Source organism: Oncorhynchus mykiss, chromosome 26 (assembly GCF_057628025.1).
Source record: "Oncorhynchus mykiss isolate SJ-2025 chromosome 26, ASM5762802v1, whole genome shotgun sequence".
In the NCBI taxonomy this organism is placed as follows: domain Eukaryota; kingdom Metazoa; phylum Chordata; class Actinopteri; order Salmoniformes; family Salmonidae; genus Oncorhynchus; species Oncorhynchus mykiss.
Window position 1 is genome coordinate 46,722,501 of NC_143047.1, and position 26,834 is coordinate 46,749,334.

At 43.6% G+C, this 26,834-nt stretch overlaps 2 protein-coding genes across 3 annotated transcripts in view; both read right to left on the reverse strand.

The window, feature by feature from the left end:
- otud7a (OTU deubiquitinase 7A) overlaps positions 1-10,232 on the reverse strand; it is a 127,546-nt gene extending 117,314 nt beyond the window's left edge. Inside the window, exon 1 of one of the 2 annotated variants that reach the window (XM_090223318.1) lies at positions 9,621-10,232. The gene's annotated coding sequence lies outside the window, so the exon portion shown is untranslated. The remainder of the gene's footprint in view (positions 1-9,620) is intronic. The other variant, XM_090223320.1, reaches the window with a different exon arrangement.
- A 7,415-nt stretch (positions 10,233-17,647) lies between these two features.
- On the reverse strand, positions 17,648-20,078 carry gtf2a2 (general transcription factor IIA, 2). Its single transcript, NM_001124366.1, is given in 4 exon segments — positions 17,648-17,980; positions 18,405-18,531; positions 19,129-19,233; positions 19,898-20,078. Coding segments are annotated over 4 exon segments (327 nt in total). The 5' UTR covers positions 19,970-20,078; the 3' UTR covers positions 17,648-17,957.
- Positions 20,079-26,834: the final 6,756 nt, after the last annotated feature.

Below are 26,834 nucleotides of genomic sequence, written 5' to 3' on the forward strand. Positions count from 1 at the left end.
GTTTCTCATTCAGCGCTCACAGATTTATACAGACGTTTCTCATTCAATCCTCACAGATTTATACAGACGTTTCTCATTCAACCCTCACAGATTTATACAGACGTTTCTCATTCAACCCTCACAGATTTATACAGACGTTTCTCATTCAGCGCTCACAGATTTATACAGACGTTTCTCATTCAACCCTCACAGATTTATACAGACGTTTCTCATTCAACCCTCACAGATTTATACAGACGTTTCTCATTCAGCGCTCACAGATTTATACAGACGTTTCTCATTCAACCCTCACAGATTTATACAGACGTTTCTCATTCAGCCCTCACAGATTTATACAGACGTTTCAACATTCAACCCTCACAGATTTATACAGACGTTTCTCATTCAACCCTCACAGATTTATACAGACGTTTCAACATTCAACCCCCACAGATTTATACAGACGTTTCTCATTCAACCCTCACAGATTTATACAGACGTTTCTCATTCAACCCTCACAGATTTATACAGACGTTTCTCATTCAGCCCTCACAGATTTATACAGATGTTTCTCATTCAGCCCTCACAGATTTATACAGACGTTTCTCATTCAGCGCTCACAGATTTATACAGACGTTTCTCATTCAATCCTCACAGATTTATACAGACGTTTCTCATTCAACCCTCACAGATTTATACAGACGTTTCTCATTCAACCCTCACAGATTTATACAGACGTTTCTCATTCAGCCCTCACAGATTTATACAGACGTTTCTCATTCAATCCTCACAGATTTATACAGACGTTTCTCATTCAACCCTCACAGATTTATACAGACGTTTCTCATTCAACCCTCACAGATTTATACAGACGTTTCTCATTCAGCGCTCACAGATTTATACAGACGTTTCTCATTCAACCCTCACAGATTTATACAGACGTTTCTCATTCAGCCCTCACAGATTTATACAGACGTTTCAACATTCAACCCTCACAGATTTATACAGACGTTTCTCATTCAACCCTCACAGATTTATACAGACGTTTCAACATTCAACCCCCACAGATTTATACAGACGTTTCTCATTCAACCCTCACAGATTTATACAGACGTTTCTCATTCAACCCTCACAGATTTATACAGACGTTTCTCATTCAGCCCTCACAGATTTGTACAGACGTTTCTCATTCAGCCCTCACAGATTTATACAGACGTTTCTCATTCAGCGCTCACAGATTTATACAGACGTTTCTCATTCAATCCTCACAGATTTATACAGACGTTTCTCATTCAACCCTCACAGATTTATACAGACGTTTCTCATTCAACCCTCACAGATTTATACAGACGTTTCTCATTCAGCGCTCACAGATTTATACAGACGTTTCTCATTCAACCCTCACAGATTTATACAGACGTTTCTCATTCAACCCTCACAGATTTATACAGACGTTTCTCATTCAGCGCTCACAGATTTATACAGACGTTTCTCATTCAACCCTCACAGATTTATACAGACGTTTCTCATTCAGCCCTCACAGATTTATACAGACGTTTCAACATTCAACCCTCACAGATTTATACAGACGTTTCTCATTCAACCCTCACAGATTTATACAGACGTTTCAACATTCAACCCCCACAGATTTATACAGACGTTTCTCATTCAACCCTCACAGATTTATACAGACGTTTCTCATTCAACCCTCACAGATTTATACAGACGTTTCTCATTCAGCCCTCACAGATTTATACAGACGTTTCTCATTCAGCCCTCACAGATTTATACAGACGTTTCTCATTCAGCGCTCACAGATTTATACAGACGTTTCTCATTCAATCCTCACAGATTTATACAGACGTTTCTCATTCAACCCTCACAGATTTATACAGACGTTTCTCATTCAACCCTCACAGATTTATACAGACGTTTCTCATTCAGCGCTCACAGATTTATACAGACGTTTCTCATTCAACCCTCACAGATTTATACAGACGTTTCTCATTCAACCCTCACAGATTTATACAGACGTTTCTCATTCAACCCTCACAGATTTATACAGACGTTTCAACATTCAACCCCCACAGATTTATACAGACGTTTCTCATTCAACCCTCACAGATTTATACAGACGTTTCTCATTCAACCCTCACAGATTTATACAGACGTTTCTCATTCAGCCCTCACAGATTTATACAGACGTTTCTCATTCAACCCTCATGGCTGTCATCGACAGAAATAACAAATCACTACATACAAAACAACATCCACTTCCTCTAAGAGGAGGCATCACTACATGTGACAACATCCATATAAACAGATCTGGGACCAGCCTAACAGACAGCAACATGTCCTGAGTCTCACCATAACATCCATATAAACAGATCTGGGACCAGCCTAACAGACAGCAACATGTCCTGAGTCTCAACATAACATCCTTATAAACAGATCTGGGACCAGCCTAACAGACAGCAACATGTCCTGAGTCTCACCATAACATCCTTATAAACAGATCTGGGACCAGCCTAACAGACAGCAACATGTCCTGAGTCTCACCATAACATCCATATAAACAGATCTGGGACCAGCCTAACAGACAGCAACATGTCCTGAGTCTCACCATAACATCCATATAAACAGATCTGGGACCAGCCTAACAGACAGCAACATGTCCTGAGTCTCACCATAACATCCATATAAACAGATCTGGGACCAGCCTAACAGACAGCAACATGTCCTGAGTCTCAACATAACATCCTTATAAACAGATCTGGGACCAGCCTAACAGACAGCAACATGTCCTGAGTCTCAACATAACATCCTTATAAACAGATCTGGGACCAGCCTAACAGACAGCAACATTCCCCTGAGTCTCACCATAACATCCTTATAAACAGATCTGGGACCAGCCTAACAGACAGCAACATGTCCTGAGTCTCACCATAACATCCTTATAAACAGATCTGGGACCAGCCTAACAGACAGCAACATGTCCTGAGTCTCACCATAACATCCTTATAAACAGATCTGGGACCAGCCTAACAGACAGCAACATGTCCTGAGTCTCACCATAACATCCTTATAAACAGATCTGGGACCAGCCTAACAGACAGCAACATGTCCTGAGTCTCACCATAACATCCTTATAAACAGATCTGGGACCAGCCTAACAGACAGCAACATGTCCTGAGTCTCACCATAACATCCTTATAAACAGATCTGGGACCAGCCTAACAGACAGCAACATGCCCTGAGTCTCACCATAACATCCTTATAAACAGATCTGGGACCAGCCTAACAGACAGCAACATGTCCTGAGTCTCACCATAACATCCTTATAAACAGATCTGGGACCAGCCTAACAGACAGCAACATGTCCTGAGTCTCACCATAACATCCTTATAAACAGATCTGGGACCAGCCTAACAGACAGCAACATTCCCCTGAGTCTCACCATAACATCCTTATAAACAGATCTGGGACCAGCCTAACAGACAGCAACATGTCCTGAGTCTCACCATAACATCCTTATAAACAGATCTGGGACCAGCCTAACAGACAGCAACATGTCCTGAGTCTCACCATAACATCCTTATAAACAGATCTGGGACCAGCCTAACAGACAGCAACATGTCCTGAGTCTCACCATAACATCCTTATAAACAGATCTGGGACCAGCCTAACAGACAGCAACATGTCCTGAGTCTCACCATAACATCCTTATAAACAGATCTGGGACCAGCCTAACAGTCAGAAGTGGTCCAGTCCAGCGTTGAAACGTTAGCGGTTTGATCACTATGGCGACCCACAACCTCAGAACGGTTACAACACAAAAAGGATGAGGATCAGAACGTTGATTTGAAACGGGCGGAATAAAGGTGCCGTTTTGGGAACGCAGACAAAGTCCTCCAGGGCATGAACTTTCCCTGGAGACACCAATGGGGCGGCAGGGTAGCCTAGTGGTTATAGCGTTCGACTAGTAGCCGGAAGGTTGCAAGTTCAAATCCCTCTCCCTCTGTCGTTCTGCAGGCAGTTAACAGGCGGTTAACCCACTGTTCCTAGGCTGTCATTGTAAATACGAATTTGTTCTCAACTCACTTGCCTAGTTAAATAAAGGTCAAACATTAAAATACTACACACAAAAAAAAAACATTTCTAGGTCTCGCATATTATTCTAGTAGCCTGTTCCCAGATCTGTTGATGCTGTCTTGCAAACAGATCTGGGACCAGGCGGTTAGACTTTATGGATTCTCTCCTCTTGAATCACTCAGAAGAGTTCCTTGGTGCTGAACCGAGGCGAACAGGAATCCATTCACAAAGCCACAATGGGTCATTCCGATGGGTCTCTTTGTGGAGCGAGGAGCAACGGAGCTAGAATTCACTGGGATGTCTGATCCGAGGCCAAGCAGCGTCCCCGGAGTCTCCATGTCCACAGCACACTGAGCACAGTGGTACAGTCCAGACCAAGGAACCCCCATGTCCTCAGCACAGTGGTACAGTCCAGACCAAGGAGAAGAACCCCCATGTCCTCAGCACAGTGGTACAGTCCAGACCAAGGAGAAGAACCCCCATGTCCACAGCACAGTGGTACAGTCCAGAGTCCAGACCAAGGAGAAGAACCCCCATGTCCACAGCACAGTGGTACAGTCCAGAGTCCAGACCAAGGAGAACAACCCCCATGTCCACAGCACAGTGGTACAGTCCAGAGTCCAGACCAAGGAGAACAACCCCCATGTCCACAGCACAGTGGTACAGTCCAGACCTAAGAGAAGAAGCATGCCCTGCTAGCCTGGCATCAGATCTATTTGTGCTGTCTTGCCAACTATGCATGAAAACAGCCATAGCAGTTACTGTGGCTATACAGCAACAACCAATCTAGAACCCGGCTAATGCCCTGTAGGCTTAGTCAGCATAGTCAGGTGCCTAGACACCTGTTATACACCTGACATATACTGGTTATAACCTGCTATAGGCTACATCCTGTTATACACCTGACATATACTGGTTATAACCTGCTATAGGCTCCACTCTCTAGACACCTGTTATACACCTGACATATACTGGTTATATCCTGCTATAGGCTCCACTCTCTAGACACCTGTTATACACCTGACATTTACTGGTTATAACCTGCTATAGGCTACATCCTCTAGACACCTGTCATACACCTGACATATACTGGTTATAACCTGCTATAGGCTACATCCTCTAGACACCTGTTATACACCTGACATATACTGGTTATAACCTGCTATAGGCTCCACTCTCTAGACACCTGTTATACACCTGACATATATTGGTTATAACCTGCCATAGGCTCCACTCTCTAGACACCTGTTATACACCTGACATATACTGGTCATAACCTGCCATAGGCTCCACTCTCTAGACACCTGTTATACACCTGCCATATACTGGTCATAACCTGCCATAGGCTCCACTCTCTAGACACCTGTTATACACCTGACATATACACCTGACATATACTGGTTATAACCTGCCATAGGCTCCACTCTCTAGACACCTGTTATACACCTGAAATATACTGGTTATAACCTGCTATAGGCTCCACTCTCTAGACACCTGTTATACATCTGACATTTACTGGTTATAACCTGCTATAGGCTCCACTCTCTAGACACCTGTTATACACCTGACATTTACTGGTTATAACCTGCTATAGGCTCCACTCTCTAGACACCTGTTATACACCTGACATATACTGGTTATAACCTGCTATAGGCTCCACTCTCTAGACACCTGTTATACACCTGACATATACTGGTTATAACCTGCTATAGGCTCCACTCTCTAAACACCACCACAACCTTTTAATGCATTATAAGTAGCTCATAAGGCATTATAACTGTGCTTATAATGCATTATGAAAAGGGCATTCATAGCTAGGTGGTGCTACCGTCCGAGCGTTTCTTCTTCAGGTTTATCCTCCCTCTTTGTGAAAGTCCCCACAATCCCCCACACACCCCACCTCCGCCCCTCCACCAACCCACCTCCACCCCTCTGCCAACCCCCCTCCACCCCTCTGCCAACCCCCCTCCGTCAACCCCCCTCCACCCCTCCACCAACCCCCCTCTGCCAACCCCCACCAACCCCCCTCCACCCCTCCACCAACCCCCCTCTGCCAACCCCCACCAACCCCCCTCCACCCCTCTGCCAACCCCCCTCCGCCCCTCTACCAACCCCCCTCTGCCAACCCCCACCAACCCCCCTCCACCCCTCTGCCAACCCCCCTCCGCCCCTCTACCAACCCCCCTCTGCCCACTACATGATCTCACATCACTCTAATGCATGCTGCTGGGACCTGACCTAAATCTAGAATAGGATGAGACCCTGCTATGCACACACACACACACACACACACACTCACACACTCAGACACGGAACACAGAAAACAGGGGAATGACCATGGCAGAGGTTCCTAGGTAAGAAGTCTGAGTCTTAACTAGTTGGAGTCCATGTTGTAGACAGAGACATAGATGTCATTATATTTAAATAGTTGGAGTCCATGTTGTAGACAGAGACACAGAAGTCATTATATTTAACTAGTTGGAGTCCATGTTGTAGACAGAGACACAGATGTCATTATATTTAACTAGTTGGAGTCCATGTTGTAGACAGAAACACAGAAGTAATTATATTTCTAAGGTTGTATGCCATTCAATCAGTATAATTATTACATAATAGTTAGTGTCTGGAGTGGGTGGGTGGATCCAGGTACTGGTATGGTCAGGTGGATGGACCCAGGTACTGGTATGGTCAGGTGGATGGATGGACCCAGGTACTGGTATGGTCAGGTGGATGGATCCAGGTACTGGTATGGTCAGGTGGCTGGATCCAGGTACTGGTATGGTCAGGTGGATGGATCCAGGTACTGGTATGGTCAGGTGGATGGATCCAGGTACTGGTATGGTCAGGTGGATGGATCCAGGTACTGGTATGGTCAGGTGGATGGACCCAGGTACTGGTATGGTCAGGTGGATGGATGGACCCAGGTACTGGTATGGTCAGGTGGATGGATCCAGGTACTGGTATGGTCAGGTGGATGGATCCAGGTACTGGTATGGTCAGGTGGATGGACCCAGGTACTGGTATGGTCAGGTGGCTGGATCCAGGTACTGGTATGGTCAGGTGGGTGGACCCAGGTACTGGTATGGTCAGGTGGATGGACCCAGGTACTGGTATGGTCAGGTGGATGGACCCAGGTACTGGTATGGTCAGGTGGATGGATCCAGGTACTGGTATGGTCAAGTGGGTGGACCCAGGTACTGGTATGGTCAGGTGGATGGACCCAGGTACTGGTATGGTCAGGTGGATGGACCCAGGTACTGGTATGGTCAGGTGGATGGATGGATCCAGGTACTGGTATGGTCAAGTGGGTGGAGGGACCCAGGTACTGGTATGGTCAGGTGGATGGATCCGGGTACTGGTATGGTCAGGTGGATGGACCCAGGTACTGGTATGGTCAGGTGGATGGATCCAGGTACTGGTATAGTCAGGTGGATGGATCCAGGTACTGGTATGGTCAAGTGGGTGGACCCAGGTACTGGTATGGTCAGGTGGATGGATGGATCCAGGTACTGGTATGGTCAGGTGGATGGATCCAGGTACTGGTATAGTCAGGTGGATGGATGGATCCAGGTACTGGTATGGTCAGGTGGATGGATGGATCCAGGTACTGGTATGGTCAGGTGGATGGATCCAGGTACTGGTATAGTCAGGTGGATGGATCCAGGTACTGGTATGGTCAGGTGGATGGATGGATCCAGGTACTGGTATGGTCAGGTGGGTGGATCCAGGTACTGGTCAGGTGGATGGATCCAGGTACTGGTATGGTCAGGTGGATGGACCCAGGTACTGGTATGGTCAGGTGGATGGACCCAGGTACTGGTATGGTCAGGTGGATGGATCCAGGTACTGGTATGGTCAGGTGGATGGATCCAGGTACTGGTATGGTCAGGTGGGTGGATGGATCCAGGTACTGGTATGGTCAGGTGGATGGATCCAGGTACTGGTATGGTCAGGTGGGTGGATCCAGGTACTGGTATGGTCAGGTGGATGGACCCAGGTACTGGTATGGTCAGGTGGATGGATCCAAGTACTGGTATGGTCAGGTGGGTGGCCTCAGGTGGTGAAGCATCAACACATGGTGTAAACGTATATATAGTAAACACTACGCTAGTCAGATTCACAAAACCCTATGCTATGGAAATACTAGACAACAACACAACACTTGAACAGATATGCGGTACCTCATGCAACTAGAATACACAATGTAGCTAGGTGTACACAATAACAGACAGACAGACAAGAGAGACAGACAGACAGACAGACAGACAGACAGACAGACAGACAGACAGACAGACGAGACAGACAGACAGACAAGAGAGACAGACAGACAGACAGACAGACAGACAGACAGACAGACAGACAGACAGACAGACAAGAGAGACAGACAGACAGACAGACAGACAGACGAGAGCCATTGTCAACAGATGAAATGGAAAATATGAGGACGTCGATGACATGTCCCAGCATCATTATAGCCAATAGACTGTCACAGAACAACGCGGCTAGCCAATCACTTCACAGAAAGGAAATAACAGGGCTGCAATTCCATAGCAGTGATCCAGCAACCACATCCTCCTGACAATGAAGGCCTTTACAAGTAATGTGTTACTTTATCATGATACGCGGAGCCATTTGAAATGACGACTGAACTCAAGACACACAACGACGTCTGACTATTATTACAGCGATACCTATCGTTTACTCAGGCCTATAAACCATGGTCCAACGGTTTTATATACTGTATATAAATATATATATATCCTATAGATGCTGGTCGTCGACAAAAGAAGGCAGAACAATCTATTAAATCGGTGCACAGTTAAATGCAGGCCTGCCTATCTGTGCGTTTTGTGTCGCAGAAATAAACAAAGTCACATTAAGGTTACAAATAATGTATGGAGCGACAGGTATCAGGTATGTCTCGTGCTATAGCAGGAGTGTGATTACACAACATCTATATTGTGTTTTCTGGATGCATTGTGTGTGTGTTTTTTTTTACGCGTGGTCTATTCCTATGCTCAACGACATGTTACGTAGACTACCGTGTTGTATGAGACTGTCTTTACACTAAAGGTTACGTACTGTAGGCTGCTCCCCGAATTGAATCATCACATTACTCAGAGCGTGTAGCCTACGTTGTGTAGCCTAGGTCCTACCATCCTCATGAAACGACAATGCTCTGTTCCTTTCATGACAGAAAAACAACGACGGGGGGGGCCTATAAAATATCACATTCGGTTCACCCTGGCCCCCCCCCCCCAAAAAAAAAATCACACGGTGTTTACCTTAAAAAAAGGCCACACTGTTGAGATTGATATCTCTTTGTACCATTCTCCACAAATATCACTTGCATTTGCCAATCTCATCATAGGCTACGGTATAGGTTATCTAGCGAATATAATAACAAATTAATCCAAAACCGTGCATAGACTCGACATGCAAATCTACCGGACCAACCGGGTGCACCTGCCTAACGGAAGGAAAAAGAATGACAGCATAAACTATATCCAGATATATATAGTGTTACATCCACATAGGCATCAACTCACCGTGTATTTTAAGTCACTGTCTCCCGTCATTATTTGTTTAATCCCCACTGGTCCTTTGTGTCTCTGTGTGTTTCGTGTTTTTATTTTCCCTGTGTGATAAACATGCCCGCCAGACGGAGTCTGTGCTCCTCTCATCCGCCTGCCGTCATTCTGTCTCTCTCTCCGCCTGCTGCTGCAGCACGAGCACTAAAGTCACTCCCACCGTTCCATTCCACAGCATGACGTCAAGGATCAACAGCGTCCACCCCTCCTTTAATAATGCCATTGACTATCTCCCTTTCCTCTCTCTCTCTCTCTCTCTGTCTCTCTCTGTCGCGCAGTGTCTCTCTGTCTCTCTGTCTACCGAATTCAGAACCCTCCGGCCGGTTTGGGCGCTTGTCTGGTTGTAGCCTTAAACCAACATCATTTAGGAGACGGGATTCGTCTGGAGTAGTGTGGTGGTTACATAAATGGCGCTGGTACTTATACAATGTATTACCATGGTAACACTAGGCTTCATTATCACAGCAGAGGGACTCACCAGTGGATGGCGCTTGTCGGGTCCCGGCTGGCGGAACGACCGTGGAAAGACAATGCCGTCGTCATGTTCTCGAGTGGCTACATTGTTGCTCTGTACATCAATGGCATTGTTCTGTATTTGAATGGCTGATGACGTGCAGTGGAGCGATAACCATGGGCTACTGTAGTCTCACATTTGAAAACAAATATATATATATATATATATATATAATTCTAGTCCTGTCTGTGTAGTCATTCGTTTAAATTGTTAGACCGAAAAAAATGTAATTAAAAAAACAGAAATAGGGACTAAACGCATATACGTTAATATCTTACCAGCCAATTACCAGTTGATGTGTGTCTGATGTCTCATTGTGGACAGAAATGACACATGTATTTTTTTGATTTTCCCTTTATTTAACTAGTCAGTTAAGAACACATTCTTATTTTCAATGACGGCCTAGTAACAGTGAGTTAACTGCCTGTTCAGGGGCAGAACAACAGATTTGTACCTTGTCAGCTCGGGGATTCTAGGCTACCTGTTGGTTACTGGCCCAACGCTCTAACCACTAGGCTATCTGCTGGTTACTAGTCCAACGCTCTAACCACAAGGCTACCTGCTGGTTACTAGTCCAACACTCTAACCACTAGGCTACCTGTTGGTTACTAGTCCAACGCTCTAACCACTAGGCTACATGCTGGTTACTAGTCCAACACTCTAACCACTAGGATACCTGCTGGTTACTAGCCCAACACTCTAACCACTAGGCTACCTGCTGGTTACTAGTCAAACACTCTAACCACTAGTCTACCGGCTGGTTACTAGTCCAACACTCTAACCACTAGGCTACCTGCTGGTTACTAGCCCAACACTCTAACCACTAGGCTACCTGCTGGTTACTAGTCCAACACTCTAACAGCAGGTAGCCTTGTGGTTAGAGCGTTGGACTAGTAACCAGCAGGTAGCCTAGTGGTTAGAGCGTTGGACTAGTAACCAGCAGGTAGCCTAGTGGTTAGAGTGTTGGACTAGTAACCAGCAGGTAGACTAGTGGTTAGAGTGTTGGACTAGTAACCAGCAGGTAAAATAGTGGTCAGAGCGTTGGACTAGTAACCAGCAGGTAGTCTAGTGGTTAGAGTGTTGGACTAGTAACCAGCAGGTAGCCTAGTGGTTAGAGTGTTGGACTAGTAACCAGCAGGTAGCCTAGTGGTTAGAGTGTTGGACCAGTAACCAGCAGGTAGCCTAGTGGTTAGAGCGTTGGACTAATAACCAGCAGGTAACCTAGTGGTTAGAGTGTTGGACCAGTAACCAGCAGGTAGCCTAGTGGTTAGAGCGTTGGACTAATAACCAGCAGGTAACCTAGTGGTTAGAGTGTTGGACTAGTAACCAGCAGGTAGACTAGTGGTTAGAGTGTTGGACTAGTAACCAGCAGGTAGCCTAGTGGTTAGAGTGTTGGACTAGTAACCAGCAGGTAGCCTAGTGGTTAGAGCGTTGGACTAGTAATCAGAAGGTTTCAAGTTCAAACCCCCGAGCTGACAAGATACAAATCTGTCTTTCTGCCCCTGAACAGGCAGACTAACATATTGAGACCAACATAGGCTGTCATTGAAAACAAGAATTTGTTCTTAACTGACTTGCCTAGTTAAATAAAGGTAAAATAAATAGCCTAATCAGGTCCAAAATTATTGGCACCGTTGATAAAGATGAGTGAAAAATGCTGTATAAAAAAAAATCTGCTTTATTTGTTCTAAAAATTGTGAAATTATATTGTTTTATACAAACACAATTTCTCAGAGAAAGACATTTTTGTTAAACAAGTAATGCGTTTTCCTCTCTGGAAAAAAAAAGAGGTCAAAATTATTGTCACCCCTTGTTTTCAACACCTCGCCATGATAACTGCACCGAGTCTTTTTCCTATAAAATCTCTACTGAGATTAGAGAAAACTTTGGGAGGAATCTTAGACCTTATTCCTCCATACAGAATCTGTCCAGATCCTTGATATCCTTGGTCTGCTCTTATGGACCGTCCTCTTCAATGGACCGTCCATGGACCGTCCATGAGGCTCAGATGACCATTGCGAAAATGTTTATTTAGTCGTCAATTTCTTTGTGAAATTTCATGTGTGCTATTATCTTGCTGGAAGATTCACTTGCAGGCAGAGGAAACCAGGTTTTTTTGGCTAAAATGTTCTGGTACTGGGTAAAGTTCATGATGCCGTTGACCCAAACAAGGGCCTCAGGACCAGTGGAAGCAAAATATCCCCAAAACATCAAAAATCCACCACCATATTTTACAGTAGGTGTGAGGGGTTTCTTTTCTGTTTATCACATCCTTTCTTTCAACACCAAACCCTGTCCGAAGAGCTCTGTTTTCATGTAATCTGACCATAACACCGAATCCAATTACATTTGTTGGATGCCATTAAAATAGCAATAACAATATTCATATTGTCTATAGACTACTAACTTGGCCATCTGAAACTTCATTATGAGCGGTCTCTTTTTGCTTCTACTCATTCAGTCAACCCTCTCTTCCTGTCATGTGATATTCAGCTTTATAATGCCATTCGCTCCTACTCATTCAGTCAATCCTCTCTTCCTGTCATGTGATATTCAGCTTTATAATGCCATTCGCTCCAACTCGTTCAGTCAACCCTCTCTTCCTGGCATGTGATATTCAGCTTTATAATGCCATTCGCTCCTACTCATTCAGTCAACCCTCTCTTCCTGTCATGTGATATTCAGCTTTATAATGCCATTCGCTCCTACTCGTTCAGTCAACCCTCTCTTCCTGTCATGTGATATTCAGCTTTATAATGCCATTCGCTCCAACTCGTTCAGTCAACCCTCTCTTCCTGGCATGTGATATTCAGCTTTATAATGCCATTCGCTCCTACTCATTCAGTCAACCCTCTCTTCCTGTCATGTGATATTCAGCTTTATAATGCCATTCGCTCCTACTCGTTCAGTCAACCCTCTCTTCCTGTCATGTGATATTCCGCTTTATAATGCCATTCGCTCCTACTCGTTCAGTCAACCCTCTCTTCCTGTCATGTGATATTCAGCTTTACAATGCCATTCGCTCCTACTCGTTCAGTCAACCCTCTCTTCCTGTCATGTGATATCCAGCTTTATAATGCCATTCGCTCCTACTCAGTCAACCCTCTCTTCCTGTCATGTGATATTCAGCTTTATAATGCCATTACAACACGACAGTACGTTGGAGTGGGAAACACTACTCTAAAACGGACTCCTCATCAGTCTTCTCATCTGGGCAGTCATCTTTCCCCCGATCCTTCTCCTAGTGATTTGGGTCACAGCTGGTCTGCCAGAGGGAATGTGAGTTGGTACCTTGGCCTGGCTGAGTGGTGAGAGGACTGGGTCACAGCTGGTCTGCCAGAGGGAATGTGAGGTGGGGTGGGGAGGGTGAGTGGTGAGAGAAACAATTGCATAGGCAAGATGCAGTAGATGGTATAGAGTACAGTATATACATATTAGATGAGTAATGTAGGGTATGTAAACATTATATTAAGTAGCTAGTGATATATTTTACATCAATTTCCATTATTAAAGTGGCTGTAGTTGAGTCAGTGTGTTGGCAGCAGCCACTCAATGTTAGTGGTGGCTGTTTAACAGTCTGATGGCCTTGAGATAGAAGCTGCTTTTCAGTCTCTCGGTCCCAGCTTTGATGCACCTGTACTGACCTCGCCTTCTGGATGATAGCGGGGTGAACAGGCCTTCACTCCTGCTTGGCAGTTGTCCCACAGCATAACCAGCCACTAGCCTGGCTGAATACTGTCCAGGAAGACAAGGCATGACAACGATAGAAGTGGCTAAATCATGTATAGTGTAGAGGACTAACCATCACAGCCGTATTGTGGCACAATACCTTTGTACAACCCCCCATTCTATATAACTGAACTAAAGGCAACCCCCATTCTATATAACTGAACTAAAGGCAACCCCCATTCTATATAACTGAACTAAAGACAACCCCCATTCTATATAACTGAACTAAAGACAACCCCCATTCTATATAACTGAACTAAAGACAACCCCCATTCTATATAACTGAACTAAAGGCAACCCCCATTCTATATAACTGAACTAAAGACAACCCCCATTCTATATAACTGAACTAAAGGCAACCCCCATTCTATATAACTGAACTAAAGACAACCCCCATTCTATATAACTGAACTAAAGACAACCCCCATTCTATATAACTGAACTAAAGACAACCCCCATTCTATATAACTGAACTAAAGACAACCCCCATTCTATATAACTGAACTAAAGACAACCCCCATTCTATATAACTGAACTAAAGACAACCCCCATTCTATATAACTGAACTAAAGGCAACCCCCATTCTATATAACTGAACTAAAGGCAACCCCCATTCTATATAACTGAACTAAAGACAACCCCCATTCTATATAACTGAACTAAAGACAACCCCCATTCTATATAACTGAACTAAAGACAACCCCCATTCTATATAACTGAACTAAAGACAACCCCCATTCTATATAACTGAACTAAAGACAACCCCCATTCTATATAACTGAACTAAAGACAACCCCCATTCTATATAACTGAACTAAAGACAACCCCAATTCTATATAACTAAAGACAACCCCAATTCTATATAACTAAAGACAACCCCCATTCTATATAACTAAAGGCAACCCCCATTCTATATAACTGAACTAAAGACAACCCCCATTCTATATAACTGAACTAAAGACAACCCCCATTCTATATAACTGAACTAAAGACAACCCCCATTCTATATAACTGAACTAAAGACAACCCCCATTCTATATAACTGAACTAAAGACAACCCCCATTCTATATAACTGAACTAAAGACAACCCCCATTCTATATAACTAAAGGCAACCCCCATTCTATATAACTGAACTAAAGACAACCCCCATTCTATATAACTGAACTAAAGACAACCCCCATTCTATATAACTGAACTAAAGACAACCCCCATTCTATATAACTGAACTAAAGACAACCCCCATTCTATATAACTGAACTAAAGACAACCCCCATTCTATATAACTGAACTAAAGACAACCCCAATTCTATATAACTAAAGACAACCCCAATTCTATATAACTAAAGACAACCCCCATTCTATATAACTAAAGGCAACCCCCATTCTATATAACTGAACTAAAGGACTGTCGCCCCGTAGCACAGATTTCATATGTATATACTGTGTTCTAGTCAAGGACATTCCTATGTATCTTTTGCTATGTACTCTATCCTACAGATATACTATATATATATTCTGTCCACACTGTCCATGTCTATACATCCCATCACACATACATATTTATACTAGATATACTATATATATTCTATCCACACTGTCCATGTCTATACATCCCATCACACATACATATTTATCCTACAGATATACTATATACACTGCTTCAAAAAATGAAGGGAACACTAAAATAACACATCCTAGATCTGAATGAATGAAATATTCTTATTAAATACTTTTTTCTTTACATAGTTGAATGTGTTGACAACAAAAATCACATAAAAATTATCAATGGAAATCAAATTTATCAACCCATGGAGGTCTGGATTTGGAGTCACACTCAAAATTAAAGTGGAAAACCACACTACAGGCTGATCCAACTTTGATGTAATGTCCTTAAAACAAGTCAAAATGAGGCTCAGTAGTGTGTGTGGCCTCCACGTGCCTGTATGACCTCCCTACAACGCCTGGGCATGCTCCTGGTGAGGTGGCGGATGGTCTCCTGAGGGATCTCCTCCCAGACCTGGACTAAAGCATCCGCCAACTCCTGGACAGTCTGTGGTGCAACGTGGCATTGGTGGATGGAGCGAGACATGATGTCCCAGATGTGCTCAATTGGATTCAGTTCTGGGGAACGGGCGGGCCAGTCCATAGCATCAATGCCTTCCTCTTGCAGGAACTGCTGACACACTCCAGCCAGATGAGGTCTAGCATTGTCTTGCATTAGGAGGAACCCAGGGCCAACCGCACCAGCATATGGTCTCACAAGGGTTCTGAGGATCTCATCTCGGTACCTACTGGCAGTCAGGCTACCTCTGGCGAGCACATGGAGGGCTGTGCGGCCCCCCAAAGAAATGCCACCCCACACCATGACTGACCCACCGCCAAACCGGTCATGCTGGAGGATGTTGCAGGCAGCAGAACGTTCTCCACGGCGTCTCCAGACTCTGTCACGTCTGTCACGTGCTCAGTGTGAACCTGCTTTCATCTGTGAAGAGCACAGGGCGCCAGTGGTGAATTTGCCAATCTTGGTGTTCTCTGGCAAATGCCAAACGTCCTGCACGGTGTTGGGCTGTAAGCACAACCCCCACCTGTGGACGTCGGGCCCTCATACCACCCTCATGGAGTCTGTTTCTGACCGTTTGAGCAGACACATGCACATTTGTGGCCTGCTGGAGGTCATTTTGCAGGGCTCTGGCAGTGCTCCTCCTTGCACAAAGGCGGAGGTAGCGGTCCTGCTGCTGGGTTGTTGCCCTCCTACGGCCTCCTCCACGTCTCCTGATGTACTGGCCTGTCTCCTGGTAGCTCCTCCATGCTCTGGACACTACGCTGTCAGACACAGCAAACCTTCTTGCCACAGCTCGCATTGATGTGCCATCCTGGATGAGCTGCACTACCTGAGCCACTTGTGTGGGTTGTAGACTCCGTCTCATGCGACCACTAGAGTGAAAGCCCCGCCAGCATTCAAAAGTGACCAAAACAGGAAGCATAGGACCTGAGAAGTGGTCTGTAGTCACCACCTGCAGAACCACTCCTTTATTGGGGGTGTCTTGCTAATTGCCTTTAATTTCCACCTGTTGTCTATTCCATTTGCACAACAGCATGTGAAATTTGTCAATCAGTATTGCTTCCTAAGTGGACTGTTTGATTTCACAGAAGTGTGATTGACTTGGAGTTACATTGTGTTGTTTAAGTGTTCCCTTCATTTTTTTGAGCAGTGTATAATCTATCCACACTGTCCATGTCATCCCATCACACATACATATTTATCCTACAGACTCCAACATCGTTCATCCTAATATTTATACATTCCTTAATGCCATTATTTTCCTTTTAAATGTGTGTATTGTTAGATATTCCTGCACTGTTGAGCTAGGAACATAAAGCAGTTCACTACACAACCAAATACAATGTGATAAGCTTCTATCCAAAGAACACACAGTGGATACCAACAGTGAGACCAATAGTGAGTCCAACAGTGAGACCAACAGTGAGACCAACAGTGAGTCCAACAGTGAGACCAACAGTGAGACCAATAGCAGTTGAAGCAGAGCCTTTATAGAGCAAGTCGTTGTCAAGGGGACGGTCCCGTGTGTTTTAGGAGCAGAGGATCCAAGATCACTCCGTTGTGGACGAGTGAGGAAGGAAGCTATACTGTTTTGTTTAAAAAAATAAAATAAAAACACAGTGACACGACATCTGTTTCAAATGCAGTTTCTCCCCCAGAAATAAAATCAGTCTCCATATTTTAAATAAAAGTTTATTAAAGGTTAACGAGCTCAACAACAGTAACTAAACTGAAAAGGCAGTTCTAAGAAACACATTTATTTAAAAAAAAAAGTAATGCAAGCAAATATCCCAAGGCCTTGACTGGTCCATTCACTCCCATTGATTCAGATGGTCGTATATACACACACACAAGGGTTTAAGTGTATCTTCTTCACAGCCATTACTGTAATAAGTTATATATACAGTCCTGTCTGTCTGTGATATGGGGTGGTCTCTCTCCACCCTCCTCTTCATCAGTAACGTCTCAGCTGATGCCATCGTCGTCGTTCACTCTGCAGCATTGCCCGTGTCTGATAAGAGAAAAGAAGCTGGGCAGGTTAGTAATGGTGATACATTGTGCATATTTCAAAATGAGAATCTGCATCAAAATCAAACTACCGTGTGAGAAATAGTAATTCACTTGGTCTTATACTTGGAAAGCGAAGTGTGTAATCTAGTTCTAACCGAGTCTGTTTGAAGATGAAGAGAAAATGGCCTGAGACAGAGAGAGAGAGACAGAGAGAGAGACAGAGACAGAGAGACAGAGACACAGAGACACAGAGACAGAGAGAGACAGAGACAGAGAGACAGAGAGACAGAGACAGACAGAGACAGAGACACAGAGACAGAGAGAGACAGAGAGAGACAGAGACAGAGAGAGAGACAGAGACAGAGAGAGAGACAGAGACAGAGAGAGAGACAGAGACAGAGAGAGAGACAGAGAGGTGAACCTACTTTTCCCATCGCAGGCAACGATCTTGACTTTGTCCACCTTGACCAGATCTGTCACTTCCCTAAACTCCACGTCATTCAGAACGAAGGTCCACACGTTGTCACAGAATCTATAGGTGTTTAGTGACCCCTAGAGGCGAGAGAATGTTACAACACATTAAAAAAGTGTACAAAAGCAGAATGGCATTTCAACCATTATTAATAAAAACATACAGCTATGATTTCAGCTCTTTTTCAACCGGGGATGAACCAGCTTATCTGCAAGGTTTACATGTGGGTGAAGGCTTTTGCTCCAGACAAAAAAGTAATCTGTTTCCAACTAACCAAATTGTGTACATATCCATTATATTACATTCTACCTACTACTTATTTGACTTTGATTATATTGATATTGTACAGTAAGCATTATGCTGCACCGTTTACACCAGTTGGAAACTGTGTACGTGACAAATACACTTTGATTTAACCATAACCTTCAATACAGTGTTTGTTGAATCAGCTGTGATGTTGCTTTGGCTAGAGAGAAAGCCTGCACCTGTTCCTGTTCCAGGCCGTATTTGTCCCCCCCTTTTTTTAAAGGTAGGTGCAAACAGGGGAGTAATAATTAGTCCAAACAACTGCAAACAGTTGTGTTTTGCCCATGAAAACAAGAGTTTCTATTAGACAAATTCAGATCGGTCTCTTCCTCGTTTCGTTTGCTTCCGAGTGAACACAAGCCAGTCCTCACCTTGAAGTTGACCCTGTTGCGAACCCGGTTGGCCAGCGCCGTGTTGATGGCTTTGTCAAACTGGAGGAGAACCTGAAGCGCCAACTGAGGAGTGATCTGTTGGGTCTGGGGGGGGGGGGGGGAAAGGGGGAAACAACCGTTGTTCCATTTAATCATTACTCAAGTTTAACATTGTAAGAAATATATACCTAGCTACTGTTTTCAGATGAGTAGCTAACAGTAGCTGGTAAAGTAATGTAGCTAGTGATTGAGAAGTGCTGGAGTGAGGCTTGAACCAGAAATCATGAGTTTATTGAGCTAATCACATTTAACTAGTCGCGCATGCGCGTATAATAGCTAACTAATGAGCCAGTAACTAGCAATACAAATGTAGTGAATCTAAAGAACGTTACTCATCACCACTGACTTCGGTGAAACACATTAGCCAGCTTAATTTAGTCCATCAAAACTGAGTCTGTAAATGAGCTTTCTAGAACTAATATTTTATCTTCTTGGTTCAAATCAGACGTCACTGCAGCCAGTTATGGAGATGCTTCTTGTTAACATGGCTAACTAGTTAGCTAGCTATGTCGATGATGAGAAGGGTAACTAGGTTAGCTAACCAGTTATTTATAGTGAAAGATAAAACCCGTTTTTTCAGATAACGAAGTTAACGATGAATGTGGCTTCATAATTAGCTAACTTAACTTGCTATCCTAAAACAAAGTGCAACTAGATCACGTTAGCTAATTATCTAGCTATCTTGGAAGCTAGCATAGCTGCAGTTTACCTGAATTAGCTCGTCAAGACTCTCTTGCAGACTGTTTCCTAGCGTCGTATTTCTGTAGAGCTGGTATGCCATTGTAATAAATTAATTTTACTAGTAAGATTGTGCACAATTCACTACCAAAATACAATTTACTAGAGGAATTTAACCGACAAAAACGCTGTGTTTTCAGAAACGGACCTGTGAGCCCCCGACTACGGAACACCGCGGAGGACAAACACAATTGCGTGTCGTATATTTCCTCAACCCCAGAAAGCCTTTATACCGGTAAAACCCGCTAGATGGGAGCAGACGACAGAAGAACTGGGTGACTCAGTGGAATTGTATCTGTACCGTAGAAAGAAAAGTGTGTAAGAGTACCGTTATCTGTGGATAAGAGCCTGAAGAGCCTGAAGACACTATTGATTGTGTATAATGTTTTAATTGACAGACAACAGGTTTGTGTCAATGCAATATATTTATATTTTTTTAACAATTATACAATTATAATTTTAATTAAATACTCTTTTAGATTCCATCAGTTGAGTACAATTTCAAAAGCATCAAACAATCATGTTATGAAAAGTAATTTTAAACTGTAAAGTACTTTTTTTGTGAATACTTGGATATTTAAGTACTTCTGAAAATGATGTAATATCAACAGTACTGTTTATAAAGATTAATGCTGTTCCTCCCAAATCCCCCATTCATACCCCCCCCCCCCCCCCCCACACGATAAGACTTCCACAGTAATCTCTTACATTAATCAGTAAAGAGCAGTCTCTCAGCTTTGTGATACGAAAAAAAAAACACTCAACTTTGTTGATCACATTTTTTTTTTTTTTTTTTTTTATCACTCTAGAAGAGACGGTGTCAAGGCTAATGCTAACAGAACAGAGTTATTCGTTAGAGATGCCAGAGGAGGATAAATGCATCTGCCCACAGATGCTTGAATAAGCATTTATATGTACAAAACACCAGATAAATCACGGTTAGAGCAAGAGGAGATTTTTGTCAACTTCGTTTAAACATTATACATGGTTGTTTTGGTAATGCATAGATCTATGGAAGGAGCGGATTTGAAATGACACTTCTTTTTTTTAAATACAGAGATTGCAAATATAAGGAAATTACATTGTAAATATGTCAGAGCAGGTAATGCAATTATTTGTACAAAGTCGGGGACTGGTGAGCTCAACATAAACCAAAAACCATTAACATTGATCAATGTATCTATCTATTCAGTTTTTCCCCAGACTAAAAGTAATTGAGTTCGTTTAACTTATTTATATGTCGTTACAGTGGTATGTGTTAATGGAGGAGACGGGGTTTTACAGTGGTATGTGTTATTGGAGGAGGCGGGGTTTACAGTGGTATGTGTTAATGGAGGAGGCGGGGTTTACAGTGGTATGTGTTAATGGAGGAGGCGGGGTTTACAGTGGTATGGGTTAATGGAGGAGGCAGGGTTTACAGTGGTATGTGTTAATGGAGGAGGCGGGGTTTACAGCGGTATGTGTTAATGGAGGAGGCGTGGTTTACAGTGGTATGTGTTAATGGAGGAGGTGGGGTTTACAGTGGTCTGTTAATGGAAGAGGCGTGGTTTACAGTGGTATGTGTTAATGGAGGAGGCGGGGTTTACAGTGGTATGTGTTAATGGAGGAGGCGGGGTTTACAGTGGTATGTGTTAATGGAGGAGGCGGGGTTTACAGTGGTATGTGTTAATGGAGGAGGCGTGGTTTACAGTGGTATGTGTTAATGGAGGAGGCGGGGTTTACAGTACAGATATAGGTGCTTAATTTGATCACCCCGTTGCAGGAGAACTTTATATTTAGAACTTGTTGTGTATTTGAGGTCTAAAAGGCTTCTGAAGTCTGTCGTTTCCACTTTGACATTTCAGTCTTGTTTCTCCGTTATGAAAAATGTATCAACCCCTACAAAAATGTCCATGAATTATAATCCACATAAAAATTCACATTTCTTGTTTCTGCAGGTTTATTTTCCTGCTGTAGCAAACTGGCTCAAATGAAGACCCTACAGCTGTATACTTGTAGCCACAGTGGCCTCTGTCTTGTAGCCACAGTAGCCTCTGTCTTGTAGCCACAGTAGCCTCTGTCTTGTAGCCACAGTAGCCTCTGTCTTGTAGCCACAGTAGCCTCTGTCTTGTAGCCACAGTGGCCTCTGTCTTGTAGCCACAGTAGCCTCTGTCTTGTAGCCACAGTGGCCTCTGTCTTGTAGCCACAGTGGCCTCTGTCTTGTAGCCACAGTAGCCTCTGTCTTGTAGCCACATTAGCCTCTGTTTTGTAGCCACAGTAGCCTCTATCTTGGAACCACAGTGGCCTCTGACTTGTAGCCACGTCCATTGGAGAGTCATATAAATGAACGCTGTACTATAAGATTACATATTTATTCACTGTCTCAATGAGACAACTAGAGAATTCCCTGTATCCTTCTGATGCTGTTTTCTAATAGGATACTGCTGTCTACTTTCGGTAATGCTGCTAATTAGCACATTACTGTTGACTCGTTAAGATCAGAGAGCTTTGTTAAATAAGGAATAATCCTCTCTAAATTACAGAACATGTCCAACATTTTGTGAATCTGTTATGTTTGCCATCGCTTCTGTTGGCAGGCCTCCACTATAATTCAGCAAATGTTACCTTTCTTTGAAGCAAAGAAAAAGGAACTTTGTCAAATACACAAAGACAAAATGAAATATTTGCTAAGTTGCAGAGAGGATCAGCTCCCCCAGTTTAAGATAATCGTACTTCATTAGATGATTCACACACAGTTTAACAGTGATCTACTGCGGTGGAAGTTGGTACAGGCTGGTGATTGGATGGACTCTACGGTTTAACAGTGATCTACTGCGGTGGAAGTTGGTACAGGCTGGTGATTGGATGGACTCTACAGTTTAACAGTGATCTACTGCGGTGGAAGTTGGTACAGGCTGGTGATTGGATGGACTCTACGGTTTAACAGTGATCTACTGCGGTGGAAGTTGGTACAGGCTAGTGATTGGATGGACTCTACGGTTTAACAGTGATCTACTGCGGTGGAAGTTGGTACAGGCTGGTGATTGGATGGACTCTACGGTTTAACAGTGATCTACTGCGGTGGAAGTTGGTACAGGCTGGTGATTGGATGGACTCTACAGTTTAACAGTGATCTACTGCGGTGGAAGTTGGTACAGGCTGGTGATTGGATGGACTCTACGGTTTAACAGTGATCTACTGCGGTGGAAGTTGGTACAGGCTGGTGATTGGATGGACTCTACAGTTTAACAGTGATGTACTGCGGTGGAAGTTGGCACAGGCTGGTGATTGGATGGACTCTACAGTTTAACAGTGATCTACTGCGGTGGAAGTTGGTACAGGCTGGTGATTGGATGGACTCTACAGTTTAACAGTGATGTACTGCGGTGGAAGTTGGTACAGGCTGGTGATTGGATGGACTCTACAGTTTAACAGTGATCTACTGCGGTGGAAGTTGGTACAGGCTGGTGATTGGATGGACTCTACAGTTTAACAGTGATCTACTGCGGTGGAAGCTGGTACAGGCTGGTGATTGGATGGACTCTACGGTTTAACAGTGATCTACTGCGGTGGAAGCTGGTACAGGCTGGTGATTGGATGGACTCTACGGTTTAACAGTGATCTACTGCGGTGGAAGCTGGTACAGGCTGGTGATTGGATGGACTCTACAGTTTAACAGTGATCTACTGCGGTGGAAGTTGGTACAGGCTGGTGATTGGATGGACTCTACAGTTTAACAGTGATGTACTGCGGTGGAAGTTGGTACAGGCTGGTGATTGGATGGACTCTACAGTTGAACAGTGATCTACTGCGGTGGAGGTTGGTACATGAATTGAACAATACAACACCACTTTTTAACTTAAAGATTATGAAAATGCGCGGAGACAATTTGGTAAAAAAAAAAAAAAACTGTTTTGTCTGGTTGTTTTTAACGGATCCTATTGAAGTAATGTGGAATAAAGGGGTGTATAGACATCATTATTAATGATCACACAGACAGAAAGAGAAGCAGAACGTGCTCCCATGTGGTTGTGATGTTAGGCTAAATGAATATTTAACAGCTGATGAAATATTAACGGGGAACTAATGAGGGAAACATTAGAAAACAGCACGATAAATAATGATGTGTCACAAAAAAACAGAAAGTGCACTTCAAACTGCAAAATGTTTTGCGATCTTATTTTTGTGTGTTTTTTTTTTAACAGTACAGCACCAATGTTACGTCACAAATGCTACCCTACTTCCCCCCCCTTCTTTCTTTTATAGTGCACTCTATTAGACTAGAACCCTATGGACCCTGGTCAAAAGTAGTGCACTAAATAATTAGGGAATTAGGGTGCCATTTGTCCCCTTTTTACTGCCCACACTAACCATTTGTCTAATTTGAACTGTGCTGTCAGAACAGTTTGTTTTCAATATGCCAGTCGTTAGGAGAACTCACAAGGTCTGTGTTCCAGTAGGCAGCAGGGTTAGGACTTGAATCCTATTAACTTTCTACTCCGTTTCTACCTCCCAAATGACATACTATTCCCTATATATTGCACTACTTTTGACCAGAGCCCTATTCCCTATATAGTGGTACTACTATAGACCAGAGCCCTATTCCCTATATAGTGCACTACTTTAGACCAGGGCCCATAGAGTACCATTTGGGATACAGACAGTGTAGTTTGGATTACAGCCAGTAATCAACTAAGTAGAAGGATAATGTCCTCTGTGTGGTCTGGCTCTTGTTTTGTTTGACCAGAATGTTTTGGTGTCCAAGAAACTAGACTGTTAAAGAATAACTTGAGTCACGTCCTGACCTTAGTTCCTGTTTTATGTCTCTGTTTTAGTTGGGTCAGGGCCTGACCTTAGTTCCTGTTTTATGTCTCTGTTTTAGTTGGGTCACGTCCTGACCTTAGTTCCTGTTTTATGTCTCTGTTTTAGTTGGGTCACGTCCTGACCTTAGTTCCTGTTTTATGTCTCTGTTTTAGTTGGGTCACGTCCTGACCTTAGTTCCTGTTTTATGTCTCTGTTTTAGTTGGGTCACGTCCTGACCTTAGTTCCTGTTTTATGTCTCTGTTTTAGTTGGGTCACGTCCTGACCTTAGTTCCTGTTTTATGTCTCTGTTTTAGTTGGGTCAGGGCCTGACCTTAGTTCCTGTTTTATGTCTCTGTTTTAGTTGGGTCACGTCCTGACCTTAGTTCCTGTTTTATGTCTCTGTTTTAGTTGGGTCACGTCCTGACCTTAGTTCCTGTTTTATGTCTCTGTTTTAGTTGGGTCACGTCCTGACCTTAGTTCCTGTTTTATGTCTCTGTTTTAGTTGGGTCACGTCCTGACCTTAGTTCCTGTTTTATGTCTCTGTTTTAGTTGGGTCACGTCCTGACCTTAGTTCCTGTTTTATGTCTCTGTTTTAGTTGGGTCACGTCCTGACCTTAGTTCCTGTTTTATGTCTCTGTTTTAGGTGGGTCACGTCCTGACCTTAGTTCCTGTTTTATGTCTCTGTTTTAGTTGGGTCAGGGCCTGACCTTAGTTCCTGTTTTATGTCTCTGTTTTAGTTGGGTCACGTCCTGACCTTAGTTCCTGTTTTATGTCTCTGTTTTAGTTGGGTCACGTCCTGACCTTAGTTCCTGTTTTATGTCTCTGTTTTAGTTGGGTCACGTCCTGACCTTAGTTCCTGTTTTATGTCTCTGTTTTAGTTGGGTCAGGGCCTGACCTTAGTTCCTGTTTTATGTCTCTGTTTTAGTTGGGTCACGTCCTGACCTTAGTTCCTGTTTTATGTCTCTGTTTTAGTTGGGTCAGGGCCTGACCTTAGTTCCTGTTTTATGTCTCTGTTTTAGTTGGGTCACGTCCTGACCTTAGTTCCTGTTTTATGTCTCTGTTTTAGTTGGGTCACGTCCTGACCTTAGTTCCTGTTTTATGTCTCTGTTTTAGTTGGGTCACGTCCTGACCTTAGTTCCTGTTTTATGTCTCTGTTTTAGTTGGGTCAGGGCCTGACCTTAGTTCCTGTTTTATGTCTCTGTTTTAGTTGGGTCACGTCCTGACCTTAGTTCCTGTTTTATGTCTCTGTTTTAGTTGGGTCACGTCCTGACCTTAGTTCCTGTTTTATGTCTCTGTTTTAGTTGGGTCACGTCCTGACCTTAGTTCCTGTTTTATGTCTCTGTTTTAGTTGGGTCACGTCCTGACCTTAGTTCCTGTTTTATGTCTCTGTTTTAGTTGGGTCAGGTCCTGACCTTAGTTCCTGTTTTATGTCTCTGTTTTAGTTGGGTCACGTCCTGACCTTAGTTCCTGTTTTATGTCTCTGTTTTAGTTGGGTCAGGGCCTGACCTTAGTTCCTGTTTTATGTCTCTGTTTTAGTTGGGTCAGGGCCTGACCTTAGTTCCTGTTTTATGTCTCTGTTTTAGTTGGGTCACGTCCTGACCTTAGTTCCTGTTTTATGTCTCTGTTTTAGTTGGGTCAGGGCCTGACCTTAGTTCCTGTTTTATGTCTCTGTTTTAGTTGGGTCAGGGCCTGACCTTAGTTCCTGTTTTATGTCTCTGTTTTAGTTGGGTCAGGGCCTGACCTTAGTTCCTGTTTTATGTCTCTGTTTTAGTTGGGTCACGTCCTGACCTTAGTTCCTGTTTTATGTCTCTGTTTTAGTTGGGTCAGGGCCTGACCTTAGTTCCTGTTTTATGTCTCTGTTTTAGTTGGGTCAGGGCCTGACCTTAGTTCCTGTTTTATGTCTCTGTTTTAGTTGGGTCAGGGCCTGACCTTAGTTCCTGTTTTATGTCTCTGTTTTAGTTGGGTCACGTCCTGACCTTAGTTCCTGTTTTATGTCTCTGTTTTAGTTGGGTCAGGGCCTGACCTTAGTTCCTGTTTTATGTCTCTGTTTTAGTTGGGTCAGGGCCTGACCTTAGTTCCTGTTTTATGTCTCTGTTTTAGTTGGGTCACGTCCTGACCTTAGTTCC